General features: G+C 36.7%; 1 protein-coding gene across 1 annotated transcript in view; it reads right to left on the reverse strand.

Annotated features, from left to right (window-relative positions):
* Nucleotides 1–22,277, reverse strand: part of CCSER1 (coiled-coil serine rich protein 1) — a gene marked incomplete at both ends in the record, with an annotated part of 925,644 nt that overhangs the window by 624,793 nt on the left and 278,574 nt on the right. Inside the window, 1 exon segment of the mRNA XM_080931819.1 lies at nucleotides 9,879–9,953. Within this exon segment, the coding sequence (XP_080787945.1) occupies nucleotides 9,879–9,953 (75 nt within the window).

The raw sequence follows: 22,277 nt of genomic DNA on the forward strand, positions 1-22,277 counted from the left end.
AATGTAATTTATAGTTTCAAATGTTATCGTAGTCTACATTGACAACTGTAAAAGAATACCAGTGAGGCAGTGGCCTATGAGTATTAAATGTAAGTGTCTTGCAGCTAACTATCAGACTGAGCAAAGGGTTCCCTTTGGAGGAGTTAGAGAAAAATCTGAAGGAGCTGAAAGGGTTTGCAACCCTACAGGAAAAACAACAATATCAACTAACCAGATCCCCCAGAACTCCCAGAGACTAAATCACCAACCAAAGAGTACGCATGGAAAGATCCATGCTACACATATGTAGCATAGGATGGCATTGTGTGGCATCAATAGGAGAAATACTTGATCCTGTGAAGACTTGTTTCTCCAGTGTAGGGGAATGCCAGGGTGGTGAGTGGGAGTGGGTGTGTGAGACAAGGAGCATCCTTATAGAAACAGGGGGAGGGGGAATGGGAAAGGGGGGGAACTGGGAAAGGGGATAACATTTGAAATGTAAATATATAAAATATCAAATTAAAATTTATTTCCACTGTAATGGCTTTAAGGTCAAAGATTAACAAATGGGACTTAATGAGATTGCAAAGTTTCAGTAAGGCTAAGGACATCGTCAAGAAAACAAAACGGCAACCAACAGAATGGGAAAAGATCTTTACCAACACCACATCAGATAGAGGCCTAATATCCAAGGTGTACAAGGAACTCAAAAAGCTAGACACCAGAGAATCAAATAACCCTATTAAAAATGGGGTACAGAGCTAAACAAAACGTTTTCAGTTGAGGAACACCAAATGGCCGAAAAACATCTGAGGAAGTGCTCCACATATTAGCCATCAGGGAAATGCAAATCAAAACAACCCTGAGATTCCACCTCACACCAGTCAGATTGGCCAAGATCCAAAACTCAGATGACAGCAGATGCTGGCGAGGCTGCGGAGAAAGAGGAACACTTCTCCACTGTTGGTGGGGTTGCAAGCTAATACAACCACTCTGGAAATCTGTCTGGCGATACCTCAGAAAATTGGATATAGTACTACCTGAAGACCCAGCTATTCCACTTCTGGGCATATACCCCAGAGACACTTTAATACACAACAAAGATACATGCACCACAATGTTCATAGCAGCTCTATTTATAATAGTCAGAAGCTGGAAGGAACCCAGATGTCCTTCAGAAGATGAATGGATACAAAAATTGTGGTACATATACACAATGGAATACTATTCAGCCACCAGAAACAATGACTTAACCAAATTCTTAAGAAAATGGCTGCATCTAGAGAATATCATCCTGAGTGAGATAACCCAGTCACAAAAGAACAGACATAATATGCAGTCACTGATAGTGGGATGCTAACCCCAGAGGCTTGCACTCCCCCAGAAACAACTCACAGACTGTATGAAGTCCAAGAAATAAAGAAAACAAAACAAAACAAAAAAATATTTACAAAACAAGAAAACTTTAACTGTTTCCATGTTACATTTTGTTTTACATGTACTTTAGCTCATTGTAACTATTAAGTTTTCAAGGCATACAATCAAACCTTGAAAAAAATCAAGTACTAACTAAAAAATATATTCATATAGTTTTATATAAAAATTATGTTAAAATCTGAAAAAAGTACTGACAAAAAATGTATAACTTTAAGCAAAAAATGTTTAAAATCTGTACATTTATCTTTGTTTTGTAAAATAAAGTTGTTTAAAAAAAAAGATTGTCATACATACAAACACACACACACACAAAAAAAAAGTCAGGTGCTAAGTGGCAACCAGGCCATGGGGGCTGTGCCTTGTTGAATATTAACACCATCATCCATTGTGAGTGTCATAATTACTATGGGACTGGCCCCTCTTACAATGGAGGATTTGACCTCATTCATCTCTCTGTCTTCAATGTGCTCACCTGCATATTGTCCATGTTTGATATACCAGGATGTTCCTTGCAGACTCAGATGCCATGCTCTAAACTTCTTACTATGCAAAAGTATAAGTCAAACAGACTTCTGTGTTGGGTCATTGAGCAATTATATTGTATTTTGTTGGAGCAGAAGAAAACAGACTAAGGCAAGAATAATGCCACTTTATATTCATGCTATATTCAATATCCATCATTATCTCTAGAGAATTTTATTTTGTCTGTTTACTTTTCCTATTAAATATGAATGAATAATTTTCTCTGCAAATATTGACTTATCATAAATTATGTCAAATTAAATTATATCTAATTACACACACACATATATATATATACACATATATATTATGTATGTATAATTTACAGTTGCTTGAGAAGAAAAAAAAACACCAAGAATTAATTGTAAGACTGAATTGTAAGACTGGTTTCCTGATGAAACCAATGTTATCTTCCAGTTCATACCCACCCTGCTTTTCTCCACTTCACACCCACCCTTCTTTCTTCCAGTTCACACTTACCCTGCTTTCGTTGCATTCACTGAAACAAACTGCACAAGCAAGCAACGCTTCATAAATACATCATTTAGTTATCGTAACACCAAAACCCAGATTATTAAAATTAGAAAGGATATTAGTTATTAAAATCATGAGTTGTGCTATTTATTTTTAGGTTATCCTGGGCACAATTGGCCATCACACTCTGCTGCTGCCTATATTCAGAATGTGCCGATGACCAATTAGCTATTGGGACTTCAGACATTATAATCTACTTCAAACTACTATAATCTATATACAACAAGATCCTTTGCTGTCTTCCGCCAGCCCCATTGATTTTGTTGACACAGAAAACAAAGTAAAGAGTTTAACAAAAACACTAAACTTGTTTTGGCTTTTCTGTAAATATTCCAATGAGTTTCTATCATTCACAAAAGGAAGAGTCTAACCCAGACTGCAAGACCTTCTGTGGCATTTTCTCTCTGTCTATCTGTCTATCTCTTTGTCTCTCTCTTTACCTCCTCCTTCCTCTCTTCCTCCCTCCTCTCTCTCCCTCTCCCTTCCCCTCACTCCCCTCCTATTTTCTCTACCCCTCCCCCTCTCTCCCTCTCCATCCCCCTCCCACCCCTTCTTCTTTTTCCTCTCCCACTCCTCCTCTCTGTCTCCCTTGCCCTTCCTCTCCCTCTCTCTCTCTTTCTGCACTTCCGTCATATCTCTGCCTTACCGAGTCCTTATTCATTGTTAATTAGTCACAAGGAGACTGTGTCATGAGCCAGTCATCTTCATGCTGCACAGCTTCTATAATTTCTGTGCTCAGGTCTCTTCCCTCAGAAATATATTTTCTCTTCTGTATTCATTATGCCTCTGCTAAAATACCCTATCTAGAGTAAGCTTTATTTGGCCTCTCCCAACTTCCTGTTTTATTGAAAATAACTTTTTTCTCACTTGATATATTTTAAATTTTTGTTTCCTCTCCCTCTACTTCTCCCATATTCCTCACTCCCACCTCCCATCAGGATCTTCCCCTTTTTATCTCTCATTAGGAAACAGGTTTCCAGAGGATTAGAATATAATAATAAATATACCATGACACAATATGGTGAAACAAAAGCCTAACTCATCTCAATGAAAAAATAATAACAAAACAGAAAACAATTGCAACAAAAGCAAACAAGTAAAAGATCCCAAGAACAGGCACAAGAACCAGATACTAATGCAGAGACTTGCTCCTTTGACTTTTCTTTGTTACATGAGATGTTACAGCATCACTTTCTTTTTCTGAAATTCTGCCTTATTCTTCTCATGACACTGTTCACCTGTAGCTGACTCACTATATAATAATTGCTGATTTATTTTGCTTTGTTTTCATGAGAATTCAGACACCATGACATCAGGGATTTTGCTTGGTATTTACATTAAGGCCTGGGTGTCTTAGAACACTATTAAGACCATATTAGTTGATCAGTAAATGGATTCATAAACAAATTAATGAGTTACTAGTTAACTGAAGCAATGATACAGAACTATACCACGATAAGTGGGCTCTTACAGAGAGAAGAAAAAGTGATTTCAAGTATTTAAGAAGGATCACTAACTTCCAAAAGTAAAGAACAACTGTAATAAAATCTCTCCACATACAAAGGACATAGAATTCTGTAATAGCCTTGCCACAGTGGATTCCTCTTTACTAAGCCTCAATGAGAATTCTTTTCCCCTATGAAGACAAGTGGGAGGTTGAGAGCTGGGTGGGGAAAGGGGATAACATTTCAAATGTAAATAGAGAGTATCTAATAAAAGAAAAATGAAAGAAAAAGAATATTCTTTTCCCATTTGACAATAAGGTTAAAAAATGATAGGTTAAAAAAAAATACTTCCTATTTTTACATGGGGAATTATGATGCTTAAATGGGAGCTCCTGCCTCCTTGATAAGGAAAGCTAGAGCACTCCCTCAGTCTTCTCCTGTGTGTTGTTGTGGGTGACTTCTACATACCCACTTCTCAACCCTGTTCTTGCTTGTCTGGTGAAGTAGTTGTACCTGTTTTTGCTTTGTAGATATGTTCATTAAGAAACAAAGTAACTGCCTGCAGTAATAATGGGAAGAAAGTGGCAAAACTGGGCTTAATCTCAGAGTTTGTCTATGATGCAACAAAAATCATTATTGTAGAAACTGTACACTGTGTTTTTCTTTAAAAATCACACCCCAAGCTGGAGGTAGTGATGCATGACTTTAATCCCAACACTTGGGTGGTAGAGGGCAGGTGGATGTGTGAATTTGAAAGCTGCCTAGTCTATAAATTAGATTCTAGAGCAGCCAGGGCTATATAAAGAAACCCTGTCTCAAAACATATCCCACCAAACAAACAAACACAAAAAATTAAAAAGTAACCCAAAATAAACAAAAAAACTGAACAGTCCTGATTTTTACAATGCTGGATTGTGCATTTCAAAATACTAAAGTCTAAAATTCCTTTCAACTACAATTCAGCTGCCTATTGATCCATTTGCTCCTGAGGCTATCCACAAAGCATGGTTTCAGGATCGCTCCCAGATGCAGCAAATTAGACTTATGGTTTCAGCTCCCACTCCAGGTAATATTTATGTACATTAAAGTTTGGGAAGTGATGGTAACCAAACTCTATGTCTTATGTCTAGAATACCAAGGCTTAGAAGGAGCAGAGATCCTAACGTTCCTTTGAAAGTAGGCAAGGTTTAGGGTAGTGTTTCTCAGCATTCTTTACACTACAACCCTTGAGTATAGTTCCTCGGGTTGTAGTGACTCCAACCATAAAATTATTTTATTACTACTTTATAACTATACTTTTATTATTGTTATGAACCATATCATCAATATCTCATAAGTCCAATATCTGACAAGTTATCCCTGTGAAAAGATCTTTTTATCCCAGTGAGAACCACTGTTTTAGGGCATTCTCAAGTGGAGTGAATGGCTTGTATATTTGTATTTTAGAAGAGAAAAGTAATCTCAGTCACACATGCTTTAAAACCTTTAAGATTCATGTCTAAATATACTCCTAAAACTTTCTGAGTTGTGCATTTTCTAAAACAAGGAGTAAATATAGTTTCTAACCTAAAGTAAAGATGTATGCTTCCCGCTGGTTAGATGGCTTACAACGGAGAGGTCCTTGCTAACATGCCTGGGGACCTAAGTTTGTTCTACAAAATCAACACAGTAGATGGAAAGAACTCTCACAAATTGTCTTCTGAATACCATGCATGTGCGACAGCACCTCCTTCCTCTATCCATAAAACACATAAATAAACACAAATATTTATGATCCATCTAGAGTTGATATATTTTAAATCTACTTCTACACAATGAAATTTTATACAATAAAGAACAAAGTATGTGATTTATATTACATGGCAATGTAAGTCCTGAGTTAAGGTTCTGAGTTAAGTCCTACAGTGGTGACACACATTTCTCCCTTAATAGTCCAGCAAGATTTTCAGAGGTGGAACTGTATTTTATTACCTTCTTAGTTGAATTGGTAGCTTTCTTTTACTTACAGTTATCTCGGAGGCCAGGGCAGAATAGTCAGGCACAATGCTACTTTAAAAAATATATATTAAAGAGATATTTTTCTTTCAGTAGACTAGCTGCTTTATGAACTGGAGAATATGAAAGACTACCTTAGGCAAGATGGAGACCTTAGGAAATGAAGAAAAGTAACCAGAGAACCTTGATCCACAAAGAAAGGAAAACAAACAAACAAAAATAGTCAACTCTAACTCTCACTGAGTGCTTGGGAAAGTGACTATACTGTGACAGGGCTTACACCGAGGGTTTACCTGCACCTTCCAGGACATCAGGAGACCTGAGAGAGCATGAAGTATGGCTGGACCTTAGATAAGGGGAACCTGGACTTGAAGGAATATATATGTACCTCAGAGGAGATTAGTGAATGGATTAGAGATTAGTGAATGGATGTGATTCTTCAGTGCCTTTATACACTTTAGTAACAGAGTATAAGTATAATATATTGAGTTCATTATAGGACAAGAGTAATGAAATTTCATATTATTACACAAATTTAATACATAAAAGCAACATGACTTTTGACAGCAAAGAGACAAAACTACAGACACCATGTTTCACTGAGGTACAAACAAATTTGTAAAGATAATGATTCATGATACTGAGGGTCTAGAAGTTGTACAGATTCTCAATTGGCATAGTGATAGGAAAGGGGGCTCTATTCTACATAGACTCCAGAATCTTCTACTTAAACACTTACAGTAACAGTCACCCTGCTACTCCCTCACCAAGGCAAGAAGAAAATTTAAATCTCCCACAAATTCTATTGTTTTCTCTGATGGGAAATCATTTTTCTTATCTGGATTATTCAACTCCCATGGAATAACTCCAAACCAGTCAATTTCTAGAAAAAGGGAGCTCATCCAATCCCAGGCATATGAAAGTGTTACATAGTTTTTATTTCATGATTCCCAGTCCTTCTCCTAATGAGTCTGTAGGGAGGGAGAGAGGGAGAAAGAGAGAGAGAGAGAGAGAGAGAGAGAGAGAGAGAGAGAGAGAGAGAGAGAGAGAGAGAGAGAGAGAAACTAGCTGATATAGACAAGCATCATTACTTTGTCACTTTGACTGGAGAAGAAAGGCAGAATCCCAAGACTTTCTAGTTGTTTAAAGCAAGTCTGATGAATTTTAAAACACTGTAGCTATCTTCAGAACATTATCACAGCTTTGGTCTATTGGTTGGGTATAAATATCTACATCTGACTCTTTCATCTGCTTGTTGTTTTTATTTCAGAAAACAGTCATGATAGGCCCCTTTTTAGGAGTACACCATAGTATCAATAATATTGTCAGGTCTTGGGTCCTCCCCTTGAGCTGGATTAGAATTTGGGCCTGTTTCTGGACCTCCTTTTGCACAAGGGCTTCTCAATTTTGTCCCTCAGTTCTTTCAGATGAGAACAATTCTGGGTTAGAGATTTTGACTGTGGTATAACAACTCCATCCCTCTACTTGATACCCTGTCTTCTACTGAAGGTGGGCTCTTCATGTGCTTTCTCCCCAATGTAGGGTATTTCACCTAAGGTTTCTATCTTTGAGTTCTGAGAATCTCTCAACTCCAAGATCTCTGGTACATTCTAGAGGGACCCGCCTACCTTCTACCTCCCAAGGTTGCCTATTTCCATTCATTCTGTTGCATGAGTTTTGCAGGCAAATGAACAGGACAAGAAAATACCATCCTGAGTGAGGTTAACTCAGACTACAAAGGACATGTATGGCATGTACTCACTAATAAGTAGATATTAGCCAAAAAGTCCAGATACCCAGGATATAATCACAGAACTCAAGAAAGTTAACAAACTGAAGGGCCCAAGTGAGGATGCCTCAACCCACTTGGGAGGAAGAATTCTGGGTGGAAAAGTGGACATGGAGGAAAAGAGGAGAACGTGATCAGGTATTGGGTGGGGTAAAATCATGATTTTGACAAAAGTTATAGACACATAGAAGCTATGATATTGGGATATTTTTCTCTTAATGATTATAAGAGTACCTAAATGCCCTCTAAATCTTAATAAGTAATGTTTGAAATTGTAAATATTATACTATCAAAGTACTGTTTAATATTTCTTTTTATTTTTCATTTATAAAATAATAATTGATATATTTATCATCTACCCAATATCAATTGTATAAATTACATTTATATAGTGAAAGTTATATGAGATATATCAATTGTATGAAATAAACTAATGTTGGGGTTTTACTGTATATTGAAAAAATTAAATTTTAGATAATTTTAAGTTGTAATGAGATGGTTTTATAAGCATGAAAAGTTTTTGAAAACTACAAATTATATTTTTGAATGATAAGTAAAATGCTATGAACTTTGAGTATATTTGATACTAAAAGCCAATTTTGCATATTTCAGGCTCGTGAAAGCCTTAATTGCTTTCATGAACCACTTACACACATTAGCTCAAAAACAGTATTGATCTCTTATGACCAGCCAAATCGTCCAACAAAATAATTGTACTTACATTAGTTTTATATCAGCAGATTCTAGAATATAAATGACTCATTTTAACCTTTGGTAAAAACATGTTCATTTTTAGCATCGTAAGTTGTCCATATATTAGAGGACAAAATGGTTTTTGGTGATGCTCTGAAAATTCAATTAAGATCTCTGTAAAGGTGAATTTTTCTATGACCCTGGTCCCATAAAGTATGAAATAAATTCCAAATGATACTAAACTTTGAATCACAAGATATGCCTTGATTTTGTCAAATCATTTATACCCCAATAGATGCCATGCTGTAGTTACCAACACTTTAATACATGAAATGGATTTTTATGATTTTACTAAGTCTATCACTAATCATGAAATAACACAGGTATGGCTAGGATATAAAATCCTTACTAGACAGCATTCTGGATGGCTTACCTCATTGATATAAGTTGGTGATGAAGAGAAGCCCTACCAGTCACTGTACAGCATATATATAGTATGAGTTGTAATAACTGGGATAACTGTATAAAAAAGGTACAAATCCCCAAATACTAATTTTATGCATAATTATTGTGAACATCCAAATGGACACTAAACTGTGTGTCACTCTGAGTTTAAAGCAAGCAACAAAAACCTTTAAATTTACATGCACTATCCCAATATTCTTTTTTCCATCCAGACTACTGTAGAATACCTTTTAAAATAACAATATTAATGATTACATTCTTGGCATAGTCAACAAGTAAATTTCCAATTTGTAGTGTAGACCTTCAGTTTGAAGAATGAGTTTTGGAGAATGAGTTTATACTTTTGTAACAATTGCATCATTGAATAGTATTGCTAAAGAAAATGTACATAGAAAAAAATGCTGCAGATTCTTCCACATAAACCAACATCTGAGGTAAAATATCTACTTCATACAGACCACAAAGTTACAATTACAGATCCCATGTCATATATGATGTGGGCAATTACTCCATGAATGTTCCAACCTTCAGCATTTAGGTAGTGATAGAATAATGTAACAAGACAACACTTCAAATACTGTATCTTAAGAGGCATGAGGTCAGAGCTGGAGAGATGGGTCAGTGGTTAAGAGCATTGACTGCACTTCTAGAGGTCCTGAGTTCAATTCCTAGCAATCACATGGGAGCTCACAACCCCATGGGATCAAATGCCCTCTTCTGGTGTGTCTGAAGAAAGCAACAGTGTACTCACCTTCATAAACAAATAAATGAATCTTAAAAAACAAAACAAACAAACAAACAAACAAAATCAAAAAACAAAGAAGAGTGAGATCATTGGGAAGTTTCAGCCCTAATCTCAGCAGTACAAGAGCTGAAATGCTACCCTACATCATGGCTAATAAAATAAAACAAAGGCAATTAACCAAGCTTATCTTACATCTGTGGGTAACTCTAAAGTATACAATGTTTGCTAAGTTTAAAATACTGAAAAGCATTTTTGGGTTGTGATTATCATTTACCTTAAAGGGTAGTGGTTCTTCCGTGAGAGGGCTGATGGGAAGTGAGCTGGTACTGCTGGAAGGGCTCACATCACTCTGCAAAGAAAGGACCCTTGTGTTAAAAACTCCATGTTAGAAACTATTTTCAACATTTCCAATCCTAAACTAAATGTCTTGTTAAGATAAACAAGTAAATATGCATAAAGAAAACATTAATTCAGATTATATTGAAAATTGTATGGACATTAAACAATATTCACATATATTTTGATTAAATATAATGGCTACCTTTTCTGTTAGACAATAGGTAACATTTTCATTTAATTTACCTCTTCTCTGAAGATAAAACTATAATGAATCATTGTGACATCAGGTCAATGGCTTTCTGTCTGATATTTAACCATGAATCACAATTTTTTGTTCCTGTCTAGAGATTTAAATGATTGTATTTATTTTAAGCATATTATAGAAAACATATACAAGTAATACAACTGAAATTATGGAAGTAGAATTTTTAGGCATCCTATTCTTAACTCCTGACATTTATAGACTTTCTTTTATTTGGCATCCTTTATTAAACATGATATTTATAAAATATTTGATAGTTTTATACATGTACACATTGTACTTTGATCATGATTGCCACCCAGTTTTCCCACTAACATTCCAAGTTCACCCCCACTTTCCCTACCAACTATGTCTTTTTCCTTTTGTTTTTTTTTTTTGTTTGTTTGTTTTTGTTTTTTTATAGTCCATGAAATCACACCTGTGCTTCTAATATATTCCAGGGTGCTGGGAAATCCATTGAAGTGTGTGCAACCTAGAAGGGGCCAAAGTCATAACAAATGGACTCCAAATCTCCAAGTAGCAATCAAATATCATTAGCTTCTCCACTATGGTGGGAACTTATGTGTCTTGCTAGGTTGTTGACCATCTTGACCTTTTGAAGGGAACCACAGCTACTTTAAGTCCATGAATGCAGTGGCTTTATCATCATTGGGTGATACTGTTTCCCCAACCTCTGGCTTTTACAACCTTTTGATATGTCTTCCATAATTATCCTTGAGCCTTGAAAAGAGGAGAATGCAAGATTCCATTTGTGACTGGACACACCACTGATACACTCATGCTTACTCATTTCATGTTGGCCAGTTGTGTTTCTAATTTTACCTATATTCAGTACAAAAATAGATACTTGTTATGGTTGAAAGCTGCACTCATCTCAAGAAGATAGATATGGAAATATGCATTTAGAGGTCAGTTTATTATGGTGTTCTTTTAGCGGAATCATAAAGTACATTCTCCCCTGAGGTCTAGGAGCTCCTAGATATACATTCTTTCACAGCTATACAGTATTACTCATTAGTTTCCTCCTTTATAGTGTACTTTAAAATAACCCATAAAATGATTGATTAACTATTTAATATTTGTGCTACTATTGCATACACGAGCATGCCCTATCAGCCTGTTCATTGCGATGGCTTGAAGGGTTTACTTGTAAGACTGTTGATGACTTGTTTTCCCCAGCAGTTTGAATAGCTTGTTTTGAGGCTATGACAGCTTGCTAGCAAAGAGGATACTTCAGGGCCACTATCAGTTTTTGTCCCCCAGGTCCTGTGACTGAAGTTTAAGGTATTTTCAACACAATATTACCATGAAGTTTTATTGGAGAACTAAGAGCAATGGCAGTACTATGCATTACATGGAGGACCATGGGACATTTCTAACTAACAGTAGGAAGGAAGGGATCTCACAGGGAGTACTAGATATTTTACTTGGCAATCTGAGACTTAGTCCCATTGTAGGTTAACTTTAATTAGCCCTTTAATATGTTTACATAGAGAGATAAACATATTTATATATAAAGCTTATGAAATTATGGGTATCTAGTTTGCTTTTACAAACATCTCTAGTGCCTAGTTGTTTCTTCTGAAAACCATCTATATCACAATCACACCCAGCCCCAACCCAGTGCCAAAAGTTTTATGGGCAAATCTGGCTGTTCCTGGAAGTGAATCTGAATTAAAAGACAAGTTGCCCTATCCTGGTGGTGCTATTAATTTGGATGAAAAGGTAAGAAAATAATTATCCTTCAAAAGAGAAGAAAATAGTAAGGCTATATATCAAGCATTGACTGGAACCGGGGCATATTTGGACCCTAAGGCACAATAATAAAAGAAAATTTGCTGGTTTTCTCAAACCTTGGTACTACTGCCTGGAGGAAGTTACCCTCTTTTGCTTTGGTAAAAATCCACCAGAGCAGAGACCAGCCTTACACTGAGTTTGCGGCTTGTCTAATGGGTGCAATCATAAAAGTAATTTCTAGTAAAGAGGTGGCAAATATTTTGTTGAGGCAATTACCTTAGAAAAATGCTAACATAACCTGCGGAGATCTGCCCAGGCCTGCAAGACACTCTAGAAATATTCCAGATTTTGTCTGCCTCTGTGTTGACTTAGACCCACTCAACATGCAGCATCTAAAGAGACATTTAGAGCCTCCTTTCCTTTGGGAGTTGTCCCTCCCATACTGTAGCCATGTTTTCTCAGGGGTGATTGTCCTTCTCAGTCAGATTTATTTATAGTCTTTATGTAGAGATACCTTGCATCATTATAAATCTGAAAGATTACTTGCTGCCTTGATATTAGGGATCATAGCTTTAATAGGTGTAATTTTTAGTTTTGTCTTATTCAGTATATCCTTAGTTAAATATATTCACGTAGCACATCATGCAGATGAGTTATCCACATGTGTGAATAGCACTCATGATCTAGGAGACTGTTGACAGGGCACACCAGGATAGGCTTAATGCTTTAGAAGAAGCAGTTCTATTTATGGAAATCAAATTCAAAATATTAAAATCATATTCTCAGTGCAATGACATCCACTATTCTGTGGAATCTGTATAATGCCTCCTTGGAATATAATACCACTGAACATGACTGATCTAATATTTAGACTCATTTAAGGGGGCTGTGGAGCAATTCTGAGTTGGTTTTGGATATGGATTCTCTACATCATAAGGTCATGCATGTTAGTAACAGTATAGTGGGCTCTACTTCTATTGAGAATGTGTCTGTAGCTTTTTCATTTGCTGTGCATGAATATATTGATTAGTCTCTCTGGGTGAATTTGCTGATAGAGTAATTGCAGCTGGTTTATTCTTATTGGTTTTGCTTCTTCTTCAAGTCTGCCTCAATCAAGTCAAGGGCTCAGTAACTGTACTCACGGTCAATGTCTCTACTCTCAAATTAAAACAGAAAGGGTGAGATGTTGAGTCCTGCTTGTCCAAATAAAGGACTAAATGACATAGTTCCTGCCCCTGGAACAGATACAGCAGGGCACGGCCCTCAATCAGTGGTGATAGTTGCCTTAGGTGTAAGGCTTGTTCATATAATAATGAGCATATTTCCATTTTTCTCCTTTGAAGAATGTCTTCTCCTTCAAGGATAATGACTACATGATAATCGAAGACAGCTTGAGTCTAAATCTGGGAGGGGATACCTAATGTGTCAGTAAAATAATAGAACATTGTTACCTTCAGGATAGACTTTAAGGCCATGGGAAAGAATGCTTAAAACATGAATTGAATACACACACACACACACACACACACACATATGATTTCTTAACTATGCAAAATATAAAGCTGCAGTATTAATTGTATAAGGAGCTTCACCGTCTACAGGAACAGAGGCAGCTGCATTATGAGCCAGTTTGTCAGAAAGATACTAAAAAAGGAGACAAAAATATTCAGAGAGTGGAAACTATAGCACAAGATCCCAATCATATTTTTGTTTGTTTGTTCATACATATGAAGGCAGGCATATTCTTGAGTTTAGGTTCAGGCCCAGGCATGGGAGGAATGGTAATTTCAGGGTGGGGTCCCACCCATCTATCTTATTGTCCCTGATCATGTTTGCTGTCTCTGTAAGAATGAAGGGGTTGGGCTCATGGAATGCTGATTCTATTATAGGGTCAAGGGAACCTGGGGTAATGACTGAATTTATTTGGACTTTTGATCTGTAAGAGATGAGATATCCAAAGAGTTCTTAGACTAGCAAGTAAAAGCTGTCACCAGCAGAATGCATACACAGGGACACACACACACACACACACACACACACACACACACACACACACACACACCCTCTTCAGGCTGATCCTTGGTATTTTTCCAACCCCTTCTTCATTTAAATCATCCTCCCCATTATTCTTTTTCCAGGTTTAAAATTACCTGTATTAGATTTGCCCTAAGCTATTTCTTTCTCCTTCGCTATCAATGGCTCTTTTATAGTTATCCCCAAAGTGCAATCAAACAATTACAAAAAATAGAGCATGAGTGGAATATTTTGATGATATCACAATCCTTGCAAAATATGATTAAATAAAGTTATTGAACTAATTGTGTACTTAAAATACATATGAGTTAGTCACCATTGATTCACTTTGCTAAAAGTAAGAACAAGTTACAGAAAAAGGTGGTAACAGAGAATGTGTCAATATATTCTTAGTGCATTGACTCAAAGAAACTCTTCCTAAATAAGATAAGCAAATAAAATACAACAAGGCATGCCCACTCTCTTAGTCTGCCTTCTCTTACTGTGATAAGACACTGGCTAAAAGCGACATTAGGAAGGGAAGTGTTTATTTGGCTTATGGGATACAGTCCATTGGGAAAAAGAAAAAGCTAAGGCAGAAACTGCAGGCAAGAACTGAAGCAGAGTCTGTGGGTAGCACATCTGGAGCTAACCTTTGCTGACTTCTTTCCTCTGATTTCATCATGAATGAGTCTGCCAATATTTCTCTTTTTTTTTAGTAAAGGTGTATAAAACATCCTCCTAAGTTTCTCCACTTATGCAATTGTCCTTCAGAGACTGCCCAAGCTTGAAGGAAAAGGGCTTAGTCAAACATACTATTGAATACTAAAACCTTGTCACATTGTGGTCATTGTTTAACTTCCTGGACAGTCAGGAAGCTTTCTGTTACTTGCCTTTAAAAGACAATGAAAAATACACACCTGCTGCTGGCATGGTATTGGCCAGCAGCCCTCCTATATTTGTCTCTTGCATCTTCTTTCTGCTTTTCCTATAATCATCCTCACCCTCCCTGTCACAGTTTTTGTGTTGACTGACCAGAAGGCTCTGGCAAGAGGGCATGGCCATGGAGGAATGCTGCTTAGAGGTTTGCTTCCTCTGGCTTACTCAACTCCCATTTTTTATGCAGCCCATGCACATTTGTGCAGAGGGACTATACTATCCCCAGTGTTCTCCATCTCCTACACCAATTTCCACAGTCATAGCTGCAAGGCAATTCTGCAGTTTAGGTCCATCATCCAGGCATATCATGTTGAAAGCCAAGATTACCATGATATCAACATTTCTCAATTTGATTCTTAAATACGGATGTACAAAAATGTGGAGAAACTTATAATAAAGAATAAAACAAAGGGTGATTTAGCATTGTTTGGTGGACAATAATGGCTTTAGTTCATAGATACCAATATTCTGAAGAATGATAGATGTATCACCTTAGACTTTATACTTGATGCCATTTTAATTCACTTACAATGAAGTGTGTACACTGTAAATATAGATCAAAATTATATTTCTTCTGTTTATTTTTTATGGGTAAACACCAAGGAAAAGGAAGTATAAACACCAGCTGAGACTTTACCATCACTTTATGTAAAGTAAGCTTCACTTAGTAAGTTAACTGACTCAGAAGGACTTTGCATTGAAACTGAACAACTCACATAAAAGTTTTGAAAATATCAGTCAGTGGCTATCTTTAATTTATAATTTTATTTGAATCTGTTCAGCTACTTATCAATCAAAATCCAGGAAATATCAATTCCAAGGTCACCTGACTTTAGGAAACTGCAGGAAATAGTATGAGTTACACATCTTTCAGATTCTATTCTATGATAAAAAAAGGTTCTTCCACTACCCAATTCACTTCACAATTCTAACATGAGAAATAAGTAAGAACTTGACAGATTTTGATTTTTAAGTGTTATGAAAAAAATGTGACCATGCTGCTAGAACAGATTGTAGAAAGTTGACTTTCTGATACTTGTCTTGCAAGGTCTGTACTTGTAAAGTTCTGTGTCCCTTAAAAGAGCTGTGAGGATGGAGATGTCTGGATCATATACCATTCATATAGTTTTTGTGCTCCTACGGGACAGTGAACTGAGAATCAAGCCCGGTAGGTGACTGTTTCCAAGGAATGAAGGCTCTCAGACCTTCCCTTATATAAGTGTTTATAATGCTCATCACTCAATCCTGGCTCAGACCTTTGCCTCAGTGTCACTAGAACTTCAAGAGAATGTCATTCTAGTGAAAGCTTTGTTCTGGCTTAACTATAAACTCAACTCACATTGTGACACTTTAGTTCTGTTCCTCTTAGAAACTATTTTGAAACAAGTCACATTGTGACACTTTAGTTCTTTAGAAACTTATAGCATGACAGTTTGAAGCAAGGAATCAATCTTACATAAAAATCATCTAATGAACTATTCCAAATATGAACTTGTAAAAAACAAAATGGAACAGAAGTCAAAGAAAAGTGTTTTCATTTCTACCTTACTGTTTATGTAATTCCTTCCAGTGACTTACACTCCATGTATTATCTGGGCATGTTTACTCTTCTAAATAAAATTTCAGCAAAATCTCTGGAGGTAAGTTTTATCAATACTTCAAATCTTAATTAACTTGCCCTTTTATTCAAACAGTATAATATGAACACAAATGCTTAGCATGATACAAATTCACAAAACTCAAAAATATTCATGTTGCCTTTATGATTATGAAATGTTATAGCATATAGTAACTCATATTGTTGTTATAAAGAGTTTGTTATCATTAGGACTTCATATGCTTCATATGAGTTATGTGTATTTTAGCCTTTGGAATTAGCTCAGAAATTCCATGGAAATGTATCGATGGTATACTCCCAGAGGAGCAAGTATCCCCAACCACTGAATATCCTGTGTTTCATGCAACACCTTACTGCTCTCTTCAGCACAAAAGACTGCTCTAGAAATGATAGATTGTCAGAAGCCTGTCCTAATTTTAACAGGTGTCTTTCACTTGCATGTGCAGTTCTAAGTCCAATAGGTAACACACTTTCCAACACCAAAGAAAGTTCATAGTAAAATTTTTCTGCCTTTAGATTATTTCTCCCAAATTTGGTCTCCCCTTTCTACTTCTGCCTCAAGCAGATGATCTTATTTGCTTTTCTATATGTTGTTATATATGACATTAGGTTATATGTGACATTAGTATGTAGTGATTCTAGTGATGTCGTGTTTACTAACTGCAAGTTTACTAGTGTTCCTTCAAAGAATTTGTAGACATTCTGGCCAGTAGTAACTTTTACTCATGCATTCTGCCAGAGAGACATTAGACTACTCAGTTAATGTAGGTCTTAGAATACAGTTCCCCAAAATTATGATGTGGATATGTACAACCTGTTACCCATGATCCTCAGTGCCAGATGCTTCAGGAAAGTAGTGAACACTTTAATTTTTGTTTATTTTAAAATTTTTTTATTGGATAGTATCTGTATTTACATTTCAAATGTCATCTCCCCCTTACCTCCACTCCCATCCCTCTTCCCCTTCTCTTACTTCCATGAAGGTGCTCCCTCTCCCAAACACCCACTCCCTCCTTAGCAACTTGGCATTCTCCTACACTGGGAAAACTCGCCTTCACTAGACCAAAGGCCTCTCCTCACATTGATTCCAGACAATGCCATCCTCTGCTGCATATGCACCTGGAGCCATGGGTCTTTCCATGTGTACTCATTGGTTGGTGTTTTAATCCCTGGGAGCTCTGGAGGGTTCAGTTAGTGAATAATGTTGTTCCTTTCATGGGGTTGCAAACCCTTTCAGCTCCTTCACTTTTTTCTCTAGCTCCTCCTTTGGAGTCCCTGTGTGAATACTTTCATAGGTGTATCTTAGATTTGTTCTAGTTATATAGGGCCACACCCTTGGATTATGTATTGTGGCCTGGCTCCTGTTCCTTGTTTCTTTTATTCCTCATGTTCTAAGTAGTGAGTTCTATTCCCTATAGCCTATTTCCATCATAATATACTGCTGGGAATCGAAAACTCCCAGGCAGTGAGCTGAATAAATTCTTGTCCTTTTAAGTTGATTGACATAGATACTTTATTGCAAGAGTAGCAAGCACTAATTTGTAAAGTTTCCCTTAGTGCATCTTTTTAAACGTTTTATGTGAACTTGACAATATACTTACATGTATAACCATCAGCAAATTCAAACCACAGAGCATTTTCAGCAGTTCCTGTTGTTTTTTTCCTACACCTGGGCATCTGACTCGGAAACAGTTACTATTGGATTACCCATTGCTCCATCTGGTGTCACATACATTTCCAGGAAAGACTTTACTTAGTTCTGTCCCATATTTCACTTTTTACAAAAATATATTAAAGTTGATTTTTCTACTCTCTCTTTCTAAGTTACTTCTTAAGGCTCACATGGTTCTGGTTGAAGCTTAAAAGTCTTCTTCTAAGTGAAGTTCACAAAAATTGTATATTCTCTTTTTTATTTTATTGACTTTTCATTTCCAAAGATCATGGCCAAATCATAGTAAATACATTAAACCCTTTGTGACATGATTTTTTGGTCTTTCCAAGTACAGTGAAGAACACATGTCTTTAAACATTATATTACACAAATCTAACCCAAGGTTTTTCACTGGTTAATATGTATTTTAACAAGTATTCTTTGATGGTATGTTTAGTTTTCCTCATCAGACATCTAAATCCTACTTAACATATTTTTAAAAATAGAGAAGCACCTACTTATTTTGGAAACTCCTGAGCAGGTAGATGTTTTGCAGAAGGAAAGTCTCAAGTAGGCAGAAACAGGAGGGAGGCAGAGGTTACAGGAGAAATAATATGTCTGTGTCTCACAGACTGGGCTTTTTGCACTGATATATTGACATGCTTTTGACACTTAATAAAAATCATACAAAACAGAAAAGGATAGTTTAGATAAAATCATATGAATCACGTAGGAAATATTATTATCTTCTTTAATGCTTTTGATAAAATAAAATCTGATTTAAGCACTTATAGTTTTGACTGTTGTTTTTATTTGAAATACATTTTGGAATATTTAGAGCTAGATCCCCCAAAAGCAAGGCAGATACTAACAGTTTTAAATGAAGGCACATGATTATGGAAAAACAATGAGATAAAACTAATTATACCTTCTGTATCCGGAGGCAGATTCTATATGTGCACAGAAGATGTACAAAGCCAGACAATGTATCAAAGTACTTTGGACTTCAAAGATGGCTCATTGGGTCAGAAAGCACATCTCAGAATGCCATGGTAAGACATTAATCTCTGGTACACATGTGATGGAGAGAATTAAATAAAGTTGTTTTCTGACATTCATATACTTCTCATGATCTGTGTATTCCAGTAACCACAAACACACACACACACACACACACACACACCTTTGCACATATACTAATAACAAATATTTTTTACTAGTGTCTAGGTGGGTATATGGTCTTTCTGAATCCTAACTCTGACATATCTTGTGAATTCTACCTCTCATTCTAAAATCTGCTCAGATGAACAGGAGAGAAGTCAAGATTACTGTAGCCATCCATATTGGTAAGAAAAAGAATCTATATATGTGCTGTGCGCATATGTTCAATTAAAGTTTGTTTAAACAAAACAAAACCTAAAAGAAATAAACAAAGCAAGATGACATGATAGGGAACAACTAGAATTCAGGTTCTATAGAAGCTGAGGCAGGAGAATTATAAGTTGAAAGACCAGCTTAAGCTATTTGGATAGAAGATTTCTAAATATATTACAACACGAAGAAAGGAAAATATTTGCTTTGCAGATCCTAGTCAGTGGTCACTCCAAATGAACTATGGATATTAAAGAAGAAATTTTTCCTATAATATTTTTTCCAAGTTTAATATGAAAAAATGCATTGTGAAATAGTATTTCCTGCATTCCGAAAGAGAGTTGAAATGTTTGTTGAAAACTGCACTGCCTACTTGATATTAGGCAAAACACAGTAGACTGTGCTCCCAGGCCACCAGCACACTTCACTAGAACAGCAGGAGTTTAAAGGAAAAGGCACATGACTAACTAAACCAGAAACCTGTGCTGACTTTTGAGCTTTACAGTATTTACTCATCTATGAATGAGGAGCAAAAACATGAACTCACTTTAATGGCACTGAGAAATGCAATGTCCTTCTATTCTTTTTGATAGTAATCTCTTTTAGCTGATTCACAGTGTCTATTTCTTGATTCTATCAGAATTTTTATCCATCAGCTATTTGCATAAGACAATATAAAAATTTATGCTAATTCTAGTCAAAATATTATTATTCCTCAAATAAAGAGGGTACTTTTACATCACTCTAGATAAAGCCACTTTTACAAATATTATTAAAATGTTTTTAATGTCACTGAATTTCTAAATTTTTGTTTGTTCTATTAGACGAACAAGGGCTTCATCTAATAAAAAATGTTTCAGATAGAAGGTAAGGGAGTGTTCATAAAACAAAATTGTCAGAGCAAAACAAAGAGAAACAGCCAATATGAAACAGCTCCCAAAGGGCAAAAATGGAGCAAACTGAATGATAAATAACATAATGTTGGCATAGAATTCAACACCGTTCCAACCATCACTACACACAGAATAAGTAAATGACCAGATACCTAAATAAGAAAGAAAAACAAGTGTTTATAAATGAATATCACAAAGAATTTATGTTTTTTTTTTTAATTCAAGGGGTAAGACTTAGTATATAGCCACATTCAGCATGCCTTCCATAATCGCTTTCAAAGGGAAAATCAAAGAGATGAGATCAGTTAATGTAGGCACCTGGAGAGGCTCTTGTTTGATCATGGCCAGTATCACACAGATAACCGGTGACAAGATGGTAGTCATAACCCAACCACAGTAAACTCATCTAATCATAAAAATTAATCAAACAAGACCCTGCCCCAAGCCCTATGCTGCCAACTTTCCTTAAAACACAACCAGCAGCCTTAAAATCCACTCAATCCCATGGTCTTCATTTCTTGACACACAACTCTGTCCACATTCCCAGAAGTCACACCAGCATCGGAGACCACAGGCAAACCTTTTGCTAGAGACTCCAGTGGAAATATTGGCACCAAAAACCTCACTGGTCTCCAGAACTGCAAGCAATTCTGGCCAGAAGATCAAGAAGAAATAAACACTAAGGAAAACAACAACAACAAAAACTATGTATCATTTTCTGGATAAGCTCAGAAACCAGCAAAAAACCAATAATAACTGAGAAGGAGAGATAGAGTAGACATAAATGGGGGGAAGAGATGATAGAATGTGGAAGTTTACATAGGTAACAGTGGGAAAAGGTGGTGGGAGAGCATTGAAGACTGGGAGAGACAAAGGGAATGGGGTGTGGCATCTCCGTGATGCACTAGAAACATGGGGCAATGGAAACTCCTAGGAAACTCTCAGGGTGATCCTAGCTAAGACTCCAAGTAGTGGGGAATGTGGAGTCTAAAATGCCCATCTCCTATAAGCAGGCAAGACTTCCACTTGAGTGACTGCGACACCAACCCAACCATTATTGCTTCAACTTACATTTTTTTCCTGGATACAAATTTGTGAAGAGGTAAAAAAAGATAGACCTGAAATTTCCTGAATGGCCCAACAAGTGAATGGGCCAGCTTGAGACCTATACCATGAGAGAGAGAGAGGGAGAGAGATAGAGGGAGAGGGAGAGGGAGAGGGAGAGGGAGAGAAAGAGGGAGAGAGAGAGGGAGAGAGAGAGGGAGAGAGGGAGAGAGAGAGAGAGAGAGAGAGAGAGAGAGAGAGAGAGAGAGAGAGAGAGAGAGAGAGAGAGAGAGAGCCTGCCCCTGACAGTGTTAACAATATTCTGCTATACTTGCAGACAGGACCCTAGCATATTCATCATCAGAGAGGCTTCACCCAGCGACTGATGGAAACAGATGTAGAGACCCATGGCCAAACACTAGGCAGTGGTTGAGGAAACCCTGCAGAAGATGGAGTGGAAGGAATGTAGGAGCCAAAATCTATCAAGGAAACTACAAGAAAACCTACAGAATGAACTAACCTGGGCCCATGGAGGCTCACAGAGACACAACTGCCAAAAAGAGAGAATGCATGGGACTGATTTAGACCCTTTACACATATGGAACCATTTTACAGCTAAGTCTTCATGCAGGACTCCTAACAATGGGAGGATGGATTGTCTCTGACACTGTTGCCTATCTTTGGGATCTTTCCACATAAACATGCTGCCTCTAGCTTCAACAGAAGATGAGCCTAGTCCCACTTCTTTGCAATATTCCAAGGCTCAGTGATATACAGGGGAAACATATCCTTTTCTGAAGAGAGAG

The sequence above is a fragment of the Micromys minutus genome (assembly GCF_963924665.1).
Source record: "Micromys minutus genome assembly, chromosome: 18".
NCBI lineage: Eukaryota > Metazoa > Chordata > Mammalia > Rodentia > Muridae > Micromys > Micromys minutus.